This window comes from Centruroides vittatus, unplaced genomic scaffold (genome assembly GCF_030686945.1).
Source record: "Centruroides vittatus isolate TY-2023 unplaced genomic scaffold, ASM3068694v2 scaffold_3315, whole genome shotgun sequence".
Classification (NCBI taxonomy): domain Eukaryota; kingdom Metazoa; phylum Arthropoda; class Arachnida; order Scorpiones; family Buthidae; genus Centruroides; species Centruroides vittatus.
In genome coordinates this window covers 1,817,470-1,836,277 of record NW_027122703.1, presented here as the reverse complement: position 1 = coordinate 1,836,277, position 18,808 = coordinate 1,817,470, and the positions used below count along the sequence as shown (strand labels likewise).

General features: G+C 29.2%; 1 protein-coding gene across 1 annotated transcript in view; it reads right to left on the bottom strand.

Annotated features, from left to right (window-relative positions):
- Positions 1-18,808, bottom strand: part of LOC136988561 (putative uncharacterized protein DDB_G0277255) — a 64,251-nt gene that overhangs the window by 1,700 nt on the left and 43,743 nt on the right. The window contains exons 2-3 of the mRNA XM_067286456.1: positions 14,859-15,748; positions 10,367-10,561 (exon numbers count right to left, since the gene is read on the bottom strand). Of these exons, the coding sequence (XP_067142557.1) occupies positions 10,367-10,561; positions 14,859-15,748 (1,085 nt within the window). The remainder of the gene's footprint in view (positions 1-10,366; positions 10,562-14,858; positions 15,749-18,808) is intronic.

Genomic DNA, 18,808 nt, shown 5'->3' with positions numbered 1-18,808 from the left:
TATTATTGCATACCAATGCACAAAATAAAACAACAATTTATACATGAATGAACAATTATTACTATGCATATTTAAAAAGGTAATTAATTGTTAAAGATACAAATTTTCTTTCCAACTGTTCATCTGAGATAAAACTTTTAAATAAAAAACACTAGCATATGACGAAATAAAAATTGATTTACTTCTTTTAAATATCTTTATATGTATTATACTAATTACCATTCACATAGTCCATTATATATTAAAAAATAATAATTTTGTTACAGAATTATGAAAAACTTCTTGTAGAACAACATTAACAACAAATAGAGATAAGGATATTACTAAAATATATAATGAATAATCATCCAAAATATTTATTAAATAAAAAAATAAAACAATAATTTTATAGTTTTCCTTACATAAAAGGACTGTTTGAAAAGCAAAAGAAAAAATTAAAACAAGTAGAAATCAATTTAATTCCTTTATTAACTAATAAACTCTTTTATTCCTGTAATGTTTTTACAGGAATAAAAGAAAACAAATTAAGCAAAACAGACATAATATATGAACTGAAATGTGATTGTAATAGAATACAGGAGTATATATTGGAGAAACTGGAAGACAACTAAACACATGAATAAAAGAACACTTCACAGCATTAAGACTCAAATATCAATGGTCCTTGTGGACAATATATCAAAGGGAAAATAACTATAAAATATTATTGTATGAAAGAAATAATCAAGAAAATAAAAATTAAAGAACATTTCATTATAACAAAAAACAAGGAAAAAATGTAAATGTGATAAACCTAAACATAGGTATAAATGTATCTCTGGAATGGAACACCACTCACTGTAAATGACATTGATACAAAATGACAATCAATTGTAAGAAAGTCAAAACTTGTAATAACTTAAATATAATGAATATTATAAATTATAATTATATATTTTTCTTTAATGTTCTAGCAATTGTCAAACAAATGATACTGATAAAAACTGTTGAATTGAAATGCATTTATCACAATAAAAACACTGCATAGTAGTAAATCAATTTTTATGTAATTATTTTTTAGTGTCTATTATTTAAAAATAGTTTTATCACGGATGAACAGTTGGAGAGAAAATTTGTATTTTTTAACAATTAATTACCTTTTTAAATATACAAGAACTGACTAAGGCCTTAAAAGTTTATAAGTTTAACATTATTATACCTTTTTAGAATTATAATATTACTGTGCAGATTGGGAAAATTCAAAGTAAATCATACAAATAATTAAGTAGGCTTACTGTGTAATTTGTAACACATATTTAGATATATGCAATTATAAATTTCTGAGAAAACAAAACAAGAATATTGAGAAAGAATATATTCTAAAGGACAATTTTTATGTTTTGAATTGACGTAAAAAATTTTTTAAATTAAAAGAAAGCTTTAATTTGAGCATGTGTCATCATCACAGAACAGATTATACAATTATAAATTTGATGTAATTTGCTAATTAGTAAAAATAAAATTGAAACTGACATCATAAATGACCTATTTTTAATATAAAATGCTAATTAACAGACTTTTTGATGTCCAAAATCTCAAAATTCATTTACAATGTCATCATTTTTGAAAAAGGTTTGGCCTACAGCCCAAAACTCCTGGTAAGTTGAATTATTTCCTGAATACCATACAAATTTTATTGAAATCAGAACATTCCATCAATATGTGCTTAATGCTTAGACAGTGTGGCTACCAAATAGGATCACAAAATTTCCTCATTTCCAATTTTTCAGTCCCAAATTCAATATTCCCTGGCCATATTTTTGTGTGTTCTTCAGAAACTAGAATATCAAACTATCTTATATGCAATATGTATATATAACAATCATACAGAATGAAATTTCAATGAATGAAACACCAATTCCTCAATAAAAACATCTTTTTACTGCATCATATTTATAACAAAACGTTGTTGAGAAACAGAGTATATTATCATCATTTTTTTTTTGAATAACTGCAGCTCTTCTTCAATTTGATTTTTTTCTTGGTTAACTAATTGTATAACCTGAGTTTTTTTGTCTTCTATAACCCCAAGATTTTCATTATATCTTTTCTTTTTCCTTCCATTTTCTTTGATTTTTCACTATTCTCCTTGAATACTCAAATGTACACTACAGGCTGAAAGAATCATGTTTTTTGTGATGTCAAGTTTATCTATAACACCTGCAACCATACAGCATCATATACTAGTCTGAGAGCTACACAAGTTATTTCATTTTGGTTATCACTCAAACATTCTTTGTTCATAAAAAAGCCTCTTTTACACTGACATTTACCCTGATATTTACATATTACAATAAACATTTCTTTACAAATTTTGTGAGTTCTGGTAATTGCTCACATTTCATGAGTATTTTTAGCCAAAAGTAGTCAAGTCTTTCAGCATTCCAGTTGAATTCTATCATCATTACTAAAATGCCTGAGTGTGAAGGTAAATCCTTGAACTGTATGTTAATTTGTCTGCTATTATTCCAGTAACTAGACAGAACAGTAAATCTTTTGTTGGCAGCAATGTTCGAATTCAAACACAATGGTCCGTAGATCAAACTGAATTTGAGGGATGATCTGTTTAACAAATACATTATAAGATTTCTTAAACAATCTGCCCATTTTTGCCTAACAGTAAAATTTTTTTGTCTAACAAAATTACCTTAGCCTTTGCCTTTCAAATAGCATCCCATGTTGAAAATCCAATACAATGGTACCTCATACTCCAAACTCTAACTTTGAATATTTCAGAGTTCAACACTAAATTCAATAAAATTCACTTTGGAGAATAAACTATGTGCATAGTGAAAAAGCACTCTAAATGTAATTGCAATCTGTTGTTCTCTCTTGCTCTCACATTACACTCCTATGTTTTCAGTGCTTTTTTTCACTTTGGTGTGTTTGGTTATTCATCAATTTTTAGCAATTTCTTCCTACAATTTTTCTTTATTGACAGCTTTCGGGCTCGTGTACATTTTGTATTCTTTAGTTAATAACTTCCTAAACAGTATTTTTTAAACCACATTTGACATGTTTGGAGAAGATGCTGCTAAACTTTATACATATTAGAATCTTTTTTTTTTACTATTGTACAGTATTATATTTTTTATGAAACTCAAAGCATAATATACCTATTAAGCTTTTTATCTGAAGGTATTTAAACTTGAATTTATTCAAACAAAAAGCTAAGAAAAGGTTTAAAATAAGCTTATAAACAAAGAATATGTTCTTACATTAGCACACAGCTGTGTTAAGTAATGGCAGCTGTTAATATGCAAAAAATTTCTGTTTAAACCAATATAACTTTTACTTATTAACCATGGCATCCAAGAAGAGCATGAAAGCAAAAAAACTAAGAAGGAAGGTTATAATATCAACAACCAAGATGAAAAAAGAACTTATCACAAAGCATGAAAGCAACACACATCTGGCAGATCTGCCAGCCATGTTTAATATGCCAAAGTCAACAATGGCATCCAGTTAATGCAATTTTCAATTTGTTATACGATATTTACATATTTTATTTATTGTTTGTGTTTTAATTTATCAAGGCATTTAATTCTGTTGTTTTTACTTTAAATTATATGTATTTGCTGTTCTAGTTTATCCAAATAGATATTGTTTAGGGCCTGGGAATGGATTAATTCACTTTCTGTTACTTCTAATTGGAAAAATTGATTCGGAGTTGGAATGTCCTCCTGGAATGAATTAAATTCAAAGTATTAGGCATCACTGAATTTACATGATGAGCAGAATTGAAATTAGCCTTCCTCTATTATTGGTACATTTCTTAATGAATCTGTAGTAGAAATTAATTATCTTTCACAAAACAGGTCATTAAATTATGAATCAAGTTGTTCATCTTCATATAAAAATGGTACCATTGGTCAGTCAGTCTGAAATGAGATTTCTTCAGGAATAATTCTATATCTTGTGCAAATGATTCAAAGAAAGCCAACTTTGACAAAAGCATGGTATGTTTCAAGCATTCAGTAACAACTGAATAGCTCTTGCATCTTTTGACTTGAAACATATGTGAAATGTATGAGCAGGTGAAATAACATTTAAATTGTTCTTGCAACTACTTTTGCATTTTATACTCATGAATGATGCAAAACTTCAGCAGTAGCATCTTACTTCCAAAGTATCTGATATAATCTGACCTCTGGATAGGAACATTCTTCAACAAATTATATAATTAAAATATTACAAATTGAAGACTAAATATAAATAAAAATTTGATGTCTTCACACATCCTTCATAATCACAGAAACACAATTAACATGAGCAAAGTTGACTTTTCCTTTGAGGCTATTCTTTTCTTATGAATATGTAAATTAATTAAAAATCCCTCTGGTAACAAAAGAACTTTTAATCTATTTACATATTTGTAAGCAGAGAAGAGCCTCGAAGGAAAGGTCACCTTTGTTCAAGTTAATTGTGTTTCTGTGAATGTAAAGGATGTCAAATTTTTATTTGTATTTAGGCTTCAATTTGTAATATTTTACTTCCCATCCTCTTTGCTTTATTGCAAATTTAAATGCACAATGGGATGTGCACACATCACATAAACCTATATTCAGTTATTCTGTGAAAATATAATATTTACAGTCTGTTATCTTAGGCCACAGCACTGCTTCATGCCTTTAGTAATATTTATGCAATCTTTATCTGACATAAACTTAAAAAATTCTAAGCTGTATCGACTGATTTCTGAATGGGAATAAGTTGATTCAACTTGGAATTTCTTTATTTAAGTCACTTAAACTATTTATGATTAAAACTATTTGACATTCATTGACAGAAGATAAATTTTTTCAAATTTATGTCAGATAAAATTGCTTAAATGCTTCTAAAAGATGAGAAGCTGTGCTACGGTCTAAGAAAACAAACTGTAAATATCATATTTTCACAGAATTTTGTTAGAGTCCCAAAAGCATATAAGTATATCCATTTGTTGCTTCTGTAAAACTATGTTCAAAAATTCATCAACTATCATTACTACATGTTCACAATATGTAGGCCATCTTCTATTTGTTCATTTAGTTATCAAATATAATTAAATGTGTGTGTAAACTAAAAACGTTGACAATTTTGGCAGACATATTTGATATTTTTTTTAAATTTGAGAAGGTGCTAGCATAGATTGTTGCTCAGACTCTGTACATTTAAATTCACGTTGTCATGGCAACAATATTCCAAGCGCAAAACAAATTGAAGCAGCTTAATGAAAAGCAAAAAATTTTAGTTAGAAATTTTACAAACATGAGGAAAGGAGCAGAAGCTTCACAGTTAAGCTTTAAGTATATATGGGGATGGCAAGAAAGACAGTTTACAATATTGCAGAAAGGTTAGAAAATGATAAGACTATTGCTAGATGTCCAGAGTGAACAAAATCATTGATAACCAAATTTAAAAAACTTCAGTTAGGCTTAAGAGATTTCTCTTCAAAAAAAAAAAAACAAAACAAATGTTTTGGAAGTTTGCAAAGATTATTTGTAAAGTTTTTCACCAATCAGCTTTGGCATACAAAACAATGTCTGAATTCTCTTACTTCACAATTTTGTTTACTTCATCTTGAAATTTTGCTTTTTACACACAAACGATAATGATATAATAAAATTAATCATTTTATATTTACATTTAAAAAAACGTTTTATCATTAATGGTTTCTTAAAATTTAAAATTGTATTAAATCTATGTTTGCAGTGCATTAAAATTTACCAGTTAGTCTACATTCCACTCTGAAAATATTTGAGTAAAAATATTTTTTCCTCTTCCTATAGACTAAACATTTAAATTATAATTAATATAATTACGTAAATTACATACAGTTATATTCACAAAGACTATTAACAGTTTTCCAATGCATAATCATGCATATTTACAAATAATCAATATTTTTCTAAACTCAAAAAAATACACTTTTTTGAAAAAATTTTATATTTGAAATATTGATAGTAAGTACTTTTGAAAGACCATATTTCTTCAATTCTAGAAGGCATTATAGTTGTAAAATTGAATTTCCCAACTTTTTATGGAAAGAAAAAAAAATTAATTTTATGAATTAAGTTTTTTAAATAACAACCCAAAGAAGAACAATACAAATGCCAACAAATAAATAATAAATTCTATTTCTTTGCTTTTCTGTTTACATAATGTATAAAACAGCAAACCAGCTCACTGTTCTGTTGTTATATGTATAGCTAACTGTTTTCTTAGCAATAGATATAAAAAAAGGGACTAAAGGGAAATTATCTGAAATGCATATAGAGTGTATTATTGTTTTCATAAGGGAGTAAGGCTGATTGCACATTATCTATCCAGCAGAAGGCAGAGTTAGAAGTTATCAAGAGATATGGGTACTGTATGTTTATAATATGTGGTATTAGAATCTGACTTATGTTTTCTGTCACTGTCAAAATCATAGTCCTAAGGATGGAAATCTTGAAAGTATTAGAATTTAATATTTTACAACTTGATTTTTAAGAAAGCATTTAGCTGTATATGTTTGAGAAATCTGGAGAAATAAACTTATATGGATATTTTCTTTTAATGCTACATCCTAATGTTGTTTTGAAAGCATTTTAAACGTTAAAAAGAGTTTAAATTAAATGCGCATAACCAGCAAAGTTCATTTGAAGTAATGTGACCATTTAGTAAGTTAGTACAGCTAAAAGCATTTATTTTTGATATATAATGCATTAAATGGCCACTCACAATAACAGCTGATTGTTATTTCGAACTGAAAATGTAAAATGTCTTTAATAGTCGGATGTATATATTTTGTAAAAGTAATAATTGGGTAAAATAATGTGTCTTAAAATCCATTATTATTCAATTCTAAGACATTATTTTAGACTAAATTAGTAAGTGCTGAAATTTAATGATTTAAGGTTTAGACCTGGTTCACATTACCACCTCCACGTCCAGTTTTGAGTCAAGAAGTTGTGTCTCAATACAAACTGTTTTGTTTAATTTGACTAGCCATCAAATTCAAAAATCAATCGATCACAATAAAACTGTAATAATAATGCATTTTAAAACAGTATAGAAGATAAGTAATATATATATATATATATTATTTTATATATAGAAGAAGTATAAAAATAGTCTTACTTCCACAATAGGCATTTCATTCATGTACAGTACAGGTACTCCCTACTCTAGAAAGTACATTTGTAGACAGAATAACCACCCATTGTTAGTGTTTAATCCTCTAATGTATTTAATAGAATACATTATGCTCATGTACCTGCTCACTACTACTTAGTAGCAGGTGTTTCAAATGTGGTGTTTCTCACCTAATGTGCTTAGTTTTATAATTCAAGTTTAGTTTCCATGGTAATAGAGCTACACTTTTTGCATTTATCTCCACTGCTAATGTTTTGGACACATTTCTGAAGCACTAATTGTAAAAGTTTATAAAACTTGCAAAAAAAACCATTACCAACTTCTCCCTACCTCACCAGCATTGATGGAATTTCAGAATTTGCACAAAACAAAAAAAACAATACACAATAGAAATAAATCCACATTATTTATTACTAGCCAAAGACTAACTTCAATACCACTCCATAACCAGTAAGATAACTTCAGAATCCATGCAAAATTTAAATTTTAGACTTACAGTCAAACTATTTATAAGTTTGAAAGTTCATAGGTAGGAGACCTTCTGTAGTTCCAGAGTCTCATTGATAAAATATATTATTTTAATATCCTTGTAATATTGGCAAATTCTAAGTATTAAATGTGAAAGATAAACTATCATAGGAGATCATTACTGACAAACCAATGTTTTTACTTTTAATTTTCTTATTGGCTATATGAAGTTTTTATTTCCTGAACCTGATAGTAATGTGAATGGTTTTGCAATCTACAATTCAAACTGTCAAATACGGTAGTTCTAGTGTTAATCCAGCCTTATCACTTTTCCTGCTGTTATAGAAAATGACATAGGAAAAGTATGGTGAAAAGTATTGGTTAAACTGGCACCCATTTTTTGATGTTTTGACACTATTTGCCTGAAGATGTGAAAAAATTCCCTTACAAAATGTGTGTGTTCATGTATAAGAATCTATTTTGCATTATATCTAAGGACTGAATGTACAGGGTGGTTATAATTAAAGTTGCCCTACTCAGACCTGTCTAAAGCCCATTCTCGTGGACATATTTTGATAAAACTTCGTATATATGTTATAAGGACCATGGGAAAAAGAAAAATGCAAAAAAAAAATATTTAGTTCAAATTTTTACCACTAGGGAAAGAATGGTGCATGAAGAACAAGAAACACAAAATGGAAACACGCAAAAGATTTTTATTCACATTTGTTCAATGTGCAATCCATTGGGATCAATTACATGTTCAAAATGCCTTACAATGCTATAAGGCGTTTTGAACACGTGACCTATGCAAATAGATTTCACTGTAAGGCATTTTGAACATGTAATTGATGCAAATGGATTGAACACTGAACAAATGTTGTGAATAAAAACCTTTTGTGTGTTTCCATTTTGTGTTTCTTGTTCTTCATGCGCCATTTTTTCACCTAGTGGTAAAAATTCAAATTAAACATTTTTTGCATTTTCCTTTTCCCCATGGTCCATATAACATATATACCAAGTTTGCATCAAAATACATCCACGAGAACAGGCTCTGGACAGGTCTGAGCAGGGTAACTTTAATTATAACAACCCTGTATTTTCCTTAATCATATAAACTAAACAGGTTGGCCACCATTACATTAATCATCAATGAAACTCAGAACATCAGAGATTTAGAATTACAAATTATATGATGGAGCTGCATGTCAGCCTTTTGAAGACATGCAGCTCTATATCATAAGCCCAACTGGGAATTTCTTGTTATGCAAAAGATGTCAAAACTTTTCATCTGCTCTGAACCATACAAGTTGTCCAGCACTGTCTCCACAGCCAACACAAAATCTGCTTTCATCAGAAAATAACTTTCTCCCAATCATCCATTAATGATCCACTTTTCATAATGCTTTGCTCATTCCATTCCTTTTGTCATGCATTGTTTTGTCATGAATAGTTTTGTTTTGACTTTACAAAACATACAGCCTATTTCATTTAACCGGTTTCAAACCATACAATTAAAAACATTGGCATGGTGAACTTTCCACTTAACAACTTAATTCTTTTGATCTGACTTTTCAACTTTGTAGGCAGATTCATCTTAAAACATTATCTTGATTCTTGTTTGTTGCTCTCAGTTGGTAGTTCTTTTCAATGTTTTCAAACTTCCAGATTTCTCATATTTCTTCCAAATGCAATTTACTGGTGAAACAGCAAAACAAAGCTGTTGAAAAATTTCTGAGTTTTCAGAAATTCCAGAATCAAATTTGAAATTTGGTTTCAAAAATCCTCACTGCATTCTTTAACAGAACCCATTTTAAAGAAATGTAAAAGCAACAATAATGGAAATAGATGCACATAATACTTTCCTACTACTAATTTTCTTAAATTACTGATTATTGTTATAGACATTGCTTTAACAGATTGTTTCTAGTATGTTCGAAAACTTTTTCCAGACCAGGATATGGACAAGACTTTCTTTATACAGTAGAGCATCGAATATCGATCAACCAAAACGTCAATTAACCAAAAGCTTTCCAGTTGGCAAATTTAAATTTCCACTAGTGCTGTGGTGCTGCAATCTTTGGCTATGTCTTGGGCTATTTCCAATATTATTTTCGTTGGTGTGCATGTTTTAGCTGGCAGCACTGGCATGACCATGAGAGGGTACTTAAGGACGTGCCAGGATTTGAACAAATTTCAATATGGGATAGGTTAATATATTTTTTTGCACATAATCAGTTATCCAAAAAACCGATTTTCCGAACAACCCCAGTCCCCAATTGATTCAAATAATCGATGTTCTACTGTATTCCAAATTATTTTTCAATGTGATATTTTGCATAATAAAAACTCTTATCAATAAAAATAAACTCCAAAATTTTTATTACTAGGAGTATTTGTTAACAAACAAACAAAATTCCTGCCAACAACAATTTTCACATATCTGTTGCTATTTGAAAACTTTTTCCATGATTTACATTTCATATCAATGAAAACTTTATATTTTCATCAATTTCTATAATTTTTAACTTATTTTCAGTAATTTATAATAACCTATTAATTTAATAAAATTAACAGAATTGTTTAAATTAACAGCATTAACAAAAGCTTTCTTTATTTCCTAATAGATATTTAATTAACTACTAGTTATATATTAATTCAAATTTCCAATTTAATTTTTGTATAAATTAACAAACAATATTAAATTTGCTACCAATATATTAGTAATACAATTACTTACATTTGTTGTTAATGGTGTATCAATTCCAGATGGGTAACGTGGAGGAATATTTACTCCCATGGAAGTAATCGGTCTTTGGACTGCAATGGAAGCAACAGATGATGGAATGCCAAGCTGTGAAGCTGAAACTGTTGCATTATATCCATGGAATGATCCACTGTTAGATGGTAACCCAAGTTGATTTCCAACTGGACCCTAAAAAGATGGTTTACATACACAAGTTCAAATTAAGAAATGCAGGCATAATAAAAAATGTAATAAAATTAATAAATTATTAATATATAATTTTCAGTTTTAAAATTAACTTTCTATCCAGAAGAATACTACCCAAATACAGTAAAACCTGTCTATGGCGACCACCCACGGTTCCTTCAAAAAGTGGTTGTCCAATACAGGTGGCGCTGTAATACTGTATTTCAGTACATATTTTGCACACTTTTTAGCCATTTCTACTAAGCAAAACTCAAGGTGAGCAAAAATAAGCAAATTTTTTCAACAATAGAGCTATGTTGGTATTGTATTTTATTCTTATCGGATAACTCGATTTACAGGATTCGTCGTGGTTTTATAAGGCAGATTTAATATCAATATTTTAAAGATTAATACAATACTCACATTTTCTCGATTATAATGCACACTTTCATTTCTCCGACTTAATTAATTCAACTTGGTTCTTTTCGTTTGCTCCTCAGTTACATGTATCAATATACAAGCGCATTATATCTCTCCATCACGTGTTACACAGGTGGTCGTTAAACACGGGTAACTTATTCAAAGACTATGTATAAACTATTTTGTGCCAAAAATTTTTGCCCATTTTGACAGGTGCCCGTCAAATGCAGGTGGTCGCCTAAGCAGTTTTCACTGTATAAATATCTTTACTAAATCCGATACATTATAATAAATCTACTACAACTGCCATATGAGGTCAGGCTAAATAACAGCTATAATAATTATAAATTACAAATGAATTTGACCATAGACGCTTACTGTGTGGGACTTGAACCCACACAGTAAGTGGCAGCTGCAGGTTTGAATCCTGCTCAGAGCAGATTCTTTTCTTCCAGTTTTATCTAAGATTATTTAATTAAATTATTGTGTATTTTTTGGAAGAACTTGTTATATATATCAATATGTAATATTGGCCATCTCCTCCTACCAAAACTCCAGTCAGGTAAAGGAATACTCAAACCTGACAGTAAGTAGTGAAAACAAAAAACTGTAAATTTCTAATTTTTATTCACTTAGCAGGACTGATTTACACTACAAAACATGGAAGGCAAAAATCTTCAACATGCTTAACTGACAGAATGATTTGCTAATAGAAAAATTCATCAGAAACCACATCATGTTATGTATTATTTGCTTTACTTTTTACCTTTGCTAGTGATTCATTGTCAATTTGGACTAATTTTAAAAGTAATTACATAATTTTCTTTCTCATCTTTTTAATAGTCACTTAAAAATGTTTCATTTCAAAGTAAATAATAGGCAAGTGAAAAAAAAGTTCTATAGGATACTGGAAAATATTGCATAAGTGTGAAATTGTATAAATGAAAAACATATAACAAATGTTATATAATGGAGAAAGTAAGTCCTGTGCAAAAAGTTTAAACACATAATTGTAATAAAAAATGCAACTAATAAATGTATAAATGGGGTTCAACCATAAATTATATTAATTTTTCTTTTTTACTTCCTCTCTTCTGCATGATTTCTAAAAATTTTTTTACACTTAAATTTCATTAACACTTAAAACCATAAATTTTCATAAACAAATAAATTCTAGACAAGCAGTTTCTCAATGGCATATAAACAGAAAATTTGTAAAAAAGAAGGGAAGAAAATTAGTTTTAAGTTTATATTGATAGTATTGTTTTATAAACTCTAAAACTTGTATTTTTGTTTTATAGCCTGGAGGGGTGAAAATATATAAAAATCACCCAAAATGCATAGTTTATTTTTTGAAAACAAAATGATTGTTTTTCTTTCTGAGTATCCTTTGTGTAAGTTCTTTGTCTTTGATAAAAAGGCAGATAAAGGGAAAAATGAAATCAACATTTTTAGATTTTTGTTTTAAAGCTTGTTTTTAAGCTAAAACCAACAAATAGTATTAAATCTGCCTTACTGATTTTTCATAAAGCAGTTTCTTACAAGGTTCATGAAAAACCTCTCATCCCATATATTTGACAAATCACTACTTTTTAATAGCACAAATTTAAAAGTATTCTGCTAATTTAAAGCAGTCCATCTAAACAATTTTCTTCAAAACAACTAGAAAAATATAAAAATATGCAGATTTTCTCCCATAGTTTTTTCTAGATGAACAGACCAGAACAATCTTGTAATATATTTACATTAGACACTGTAGATTGTGATGTAGTCAATAATGTTCTATAAAAAAAAATCAGTTTTTCATTAGCTGCATAAATTCAGGATTTCTGTTTTAAATGCATTCTCTCATATCTGCTTTCTTGCCCATCTTTACTTGCATAACAATCAGAACCGTATTATAAGTTTTCTATCAATTTACATATTGTACTAGAGCAAAGTTATTTATATGATTCTTGCATGTACACAGTTTGCATAAAATTATTATACCTTGTTGATATTAACTGATATTATAATAATAACGTCCACCAAAACACCAAAAAAAAAAAAAAGAAAAAAAAGAAAAAAAAAAACGGTGCGTTATCTCATAAAAATAAAATTGTCACAAACGTTTTCGAACATAAAGTTCTTCATCAGGTGAGAAACAGACAAATTGCAAAAAATGTTCGATGGAACACTTTTTGAAAGAGCTGTGAGAAAGATTCAAAATGAAACTCGTGCAGATGTTGTCATCGTTACGCATGGTCAGAAGTAGAAACTTTTCTGTATTATCATCCATTATATATGAGCATTTGCCATGCTATGGATAATGATAACTCCTCTTTGCTGTTAATACATTTCTTATCTCAGGCAGTTTTATATATATAAATTGCCTCCATCCATCGCAAATGGTATATAAGGGGTGTGGTGTGGATAATCTTAGCCTCATCAAACATTGGCTGGATATCCGGATCTGTGGCGTTTTTTGGTTTTTTGGTGGACATTATTATTTATTTATCGTGGTGTGCAGTTGATGTTACTTGATATTACAATATTTTGGTAATCTCGTTTTTGGTTTTTGTATGATATTTCTGGCACGAACTTAAAACTCAATCTAATATATATTCAGTACATTTAGTATGACTGATCTACTAAATATCTAGTACATCTGCAATCATCATAAAGCATGCTGTAATTGTTTTAGTGTATGCACAGATTTATACCATTTCCTCTGCATATTAGGTACTGATTCCTGAATTATTATAGTTTTTTAAATTAGATGTAACTTAGCCAGGGGAACTAAATCTCATGGATGCCTCAAAAATGGTGGTTTGACCAAATCACAAAAAATATGGAAACAATGGAAAGGGTATAATGAAGGAATGCATGTAAACAAGTGAACCCTACACCAATGTGGGACAAACACTAAAAAAAGAAAAAACGTAACATAGCAAATTTTTTATATTAATTCCAATGCACAAATACAAAATCAATGAAAATAAAACATTTTTTAAACTGAATCACTTTAAATCATCATCAAAAATTTATATATACTATACATAAATTTATTGATACATTATCTGGATAAACTTTCAATAAAACTGAATGCATTTGAAATTCATATAAAAGACCAAATGGAATTTTAAAGTACAGGTAAACCCCGTATAATATGGCACTTCTATAGCATGAATTCACTCTAACACGGTTCGAGAATTGAGAACATCCCCATATAACACAGTAATTTTACAGCACAGATTAACTCTAACATGGTTTTACCCAATTCTTGAATTGGGTAAAATCCTCGTACAATATGAAATGTAATAAAAACTATTAAAAAAGCAAACTTTATCTAATTTGAAATTAGGGAAATCCCATACAACAGTTCAATAAACATGATAAAGCTTTTAAGTGTGAAAGATACCTCATTTGACTTATCTTTCACACTTAAGTGTGAAATATACCTCATTTGACATTTTTCATTCGAGTGCATACGTATTATCAGATTTTCCTGCATAAGTTTCGTGAATTATTAGTACTTAAGTACAGTACGTAAATTTTCTTTTTCCACCTTCTGTTGATACACGTGGTCCTTCTCGAAACTTGTTTCAGTGTTGCCAGATCGACACTTCTGCTTTTGGTGTTGTTTAATTTATATTAATATGTATCACTTCTTAAGAAAATTTTAATAAAGATAGTTATCTTAATTATGAAAATATAATAGCATGTATAATAGCACCTAACCCCCCCTCTTTTTGTACTAGTTCTTTGTTTCGTATAACGTGGATTCGCATAACACGGCAATTTTTTTGGAACATAACTCCCGTGTTATAAAGGGGTTGCCTGTATAGAAAAAACTAAAAAAGTATAAACAATTAAAAAAGTAAATGAATGTAACACTTACCTTTACCATGGTTATAGTTGAAGCTTGTGAATTATTAATAGAAGGATGGCTCATACCACTTTGGTGGGAATGAGGTGGCATTGCATTAGGTAAAATACTCCCATGAGCCATTGTAGATGCCACAGTTGTCACATTCCGTGGTATGCTAGGATTACCCATGGACATATGAGTACCATTAACAATGGAATTAGAAAGAACTTGATGGGTTTGCTTGTGCTGTGAAATTTGCACTTGCTGCGAAGGCTGCAATGGCATTGATAGACTATTGGGAGTACTAACATTGGTCAATGTTGTTAGAAGACTTCCTTGAGAACCTAGAGATCCGGTCTTACTTGTCATAAGTGATAGATTATTATTCATGTTCAATGTCCCAGTTACATTGGAACTGTTATTGAATGCAGTATTCATTATGTTGCTAGAAATACTAGTTAATGTCATATTGTCACTATTCACATTTACATTATGCGGTGATGTGGAAACTGGAGTTCCAGCTTTGCTGGTAGTTGCATTGGAAGGCGAAGAAAGACTATTAGAATGCGGACTTTTAACATTGCTCATATTGGGTAATGATACAATAGGGCTATTAATGCCCTGAGAGTTTGGAATGCCTGCATGATTTTGAGGGGCAGTTCCACTATGAGGAGCAGGTGGCTTACTTTGAAGAAGTTGTGAAAGTTGATGATGTCGTTGTGCATTAATACTGCTAACACCATTATTGTCAAGAGGTAAATTTGAAAATTCAATTTCACCATTCTGCATATTTTGAGATGATTGCACAGATCGAGAAGAATGAGGCTGTTGATGAGACAACTCAGATCTCAAACCTCCACTACCAATGAGTTCTTTAGGTAATTCATCCTCAAGGTCCCACCAACCAGCTATGCCAAAATCTGAAAAATCAATGTAAGATATAAATCTTTCAATATAAACTGTGTAAGTATTTACAATATATATATATATATATATATAATTATTTCAAATATAATGTTACATACAAAACCTAACACATTCAATAACATTTTCATGATACCATTATGTTTAATAGGACTACTAGTAACATCAAATTAAATATTCTTAAGTCTTCTATATTAACTTAAAATACATTTATTTACTGCTTCCCATAAATGAAAATTCTAAATTAATTAGTAGAAAATTCAGAACAATTTCATTTCAAACAGCAATTATTTGTAAATCTCACTGAAGTATTTTTAAAAAATTTTCAAGATATTAAAATCTGTAACAATAATTTTTTTATACTTATGAGGACTATGATAGCCTCTTTATTCCTAGACTTATTACACAGTCCTTAAACAAAAACCAGCCTTAAAACATCAATTTATTTTCCAAAAATGTATGCATTTTGGACCTCCTGTTTTCCATCAGCTTCATTACAGCTATTTTAACAATAATTTTTTGCAATTTATAGTTGACAAGTGGAAATATTTTTTGCATTTTTTTTTGGTCACATTAAAACTTTTATCTCACTCTATAGTAATAACAAATAGTGATTCCAAACAGCCACAACATATAAAATACACAACATTGAAAAAATTAGTAAATGCTGAGAACTTTCCCATGAAATAAAGCATTTGTGGAGAATGGATAAGATACCTAATGTGCCAATAGTTTTTTTGCACAGGCAGCATACCATACACACTACACAAAAAGCAATAAAATTATACAATACAACTTCTTAAGCCTTTTAAGTTTCCGGTACCCAAGATGAAAAATTAACAACCAACTAACGTTTTCGATTCTCCTCTGAGGTCTTCGTCAGGTTCTTTGACAGTTTTGAAATAGAATGCAATGCAAATAGAATGTTTTTGAAATTCAAATGATAGAACATCTCCCGTGTGCAATCATTGAGACCGATCTAACATGCATTTAATATACATGATACTATCATAAAAATGACACTGTCCATCTGTACAGGAATACTACACAACTACCATTGCGGGTGCACCTCGAAGATATATCGCCACGCATACGATAAAACGTTGCCATCTTTGAAATCAATACACTTCCCCGATTTTGATGCCTTGTAAATCTCAAGGGTCTCCAAGGCCCTTTTACAATAAAATTATATCATATATATAAAATTTTATATATTCCTAATTTTATAGTTCCTTATGTTTTAGTGTTTCAATCTGACCTCAAATCAAAACAGTATCATATGATCCCTTATTATAAAAAAGATTGTCTACATCTAGTATACACAGAGGAGGCAAAAGCACATCTAATATCAAAAATGAATGCATTTAATCTGAAATTATAACATGTTTTTTACAAGATTTACAACAGCAGAGATGACAAAATAGTTTATGGAAATACTCTATATAAACATAATTCATATCTAAAACAGCATTTCCCACAATATATTCCATAAAAAATCATGATTAATAATCAAAAACTAAATTAATGTATTTGTAGCATAAACCTTATGATAGAAATAGTAGCATAACATTATTTTTTCAGTTATTAATTAATATTCAATAATGGCATAAGCTAATTATCCAATACTGCAAAATACTTTATTTTGGAAAGTGTTGCGTAAAGAAATATTTATAGAGGTATTGACTACAAAATAGTAGTAATGTAATGATCTATTATGTCATTCTTAAGCAATTTAGTCTTAAATACATCAGTTAAAGAAGAGAGAGAAGCAAAGAAATATCATGCATTGTCTGGGTGAATGAAACAAAATAGCCTTGTGCTGATATATTAGGACATGCTTAAACAGAACTGTTGGAGCAAAGTGTCTTCACAATTACTAGACTTATTTTGTAGCAGTGCAAAAAACGAGTAAGCATAACATGTAACTAAACTCACTTCCTTATATAAATATTTTTTTTTGAACTTAGTCAGTATTTCTAATTATTATTATTAAAATAAATAATCATGAACTTGTGGTTGATAAAAAGCTTTAAAACAAGCAAATGTGTCTGATAGTATAATTGTAGTTAATGAAAGTGAATGCAATATTGTCATACTTCAAAACAAGGATGAACAAGCAACATTTTGTTCCCAAAATCCAAAGTGAAAAAACGAACTAATAAAAGACCAAAAGTATGATGTCAGCTATCTGAATTTTGATTTCACGTGTGTTGGAATAATGCTCATCTTAATGCACAGTGCATTGTATATAATACTATTGGCAAACAGGTCTTTGGCTCTCACTAAATTTCACAGGTATTTTAAAATCAGACATGCTGAATACAAAAAACAAAGCATGTAAGTTTCTTTTTTTTAACAAGCATTGTGATTCTGGTATGCTGGTTTAATTGGAAGTTATATATCCCTCTTTACAGAGTGATTTAAAAAAAAACGAGTTACATCAGGTAAAAACGAATGCATTTTATTCTAAACTGTGAAATTGTCAGCATTATATCAAAAACTATGACTATGTTTAATTTTTCATATTGTCATCTTTCTAACAACTAAAAATACTAATGGAATTCCAAAAGCACTTTATGTTTATTTTATGGTAATTCAATTCATAAATGCAAAAATAAAACACATTAAATTTGTTAAATCTGATTAATTTTACATTTTAGTCACAATTTAACTGACATGCCAGCAATCCCAGAGTTTCCAGCAAGCCGGTCTCCCCCATTTATATGTGAAATCCCGGTCATTCTGCAAACATATGGTACAAATTTGTAGATATTAAGCCTGCTGAATACCAACATACTCCTTAACAGCTAGTACGCTAGGAACTGAAATAACACATACTATTAACATTAACAAGAATTAATTGTACTCATTTGGTATCATTTTTAAGTGTTCATCAATTTTAGTAACCCATGCTAATGATATGCAAACTAGAAATATATAGTTTACTCTCATTTTTTTCATTGGTCAAGTTTAGTTTTAAAGTTCTTTGTCATAAATATCAGCTTAATTCAAATTGCATAATGACAAAAGGCAAAAAACAGGAAAATAAAATTACA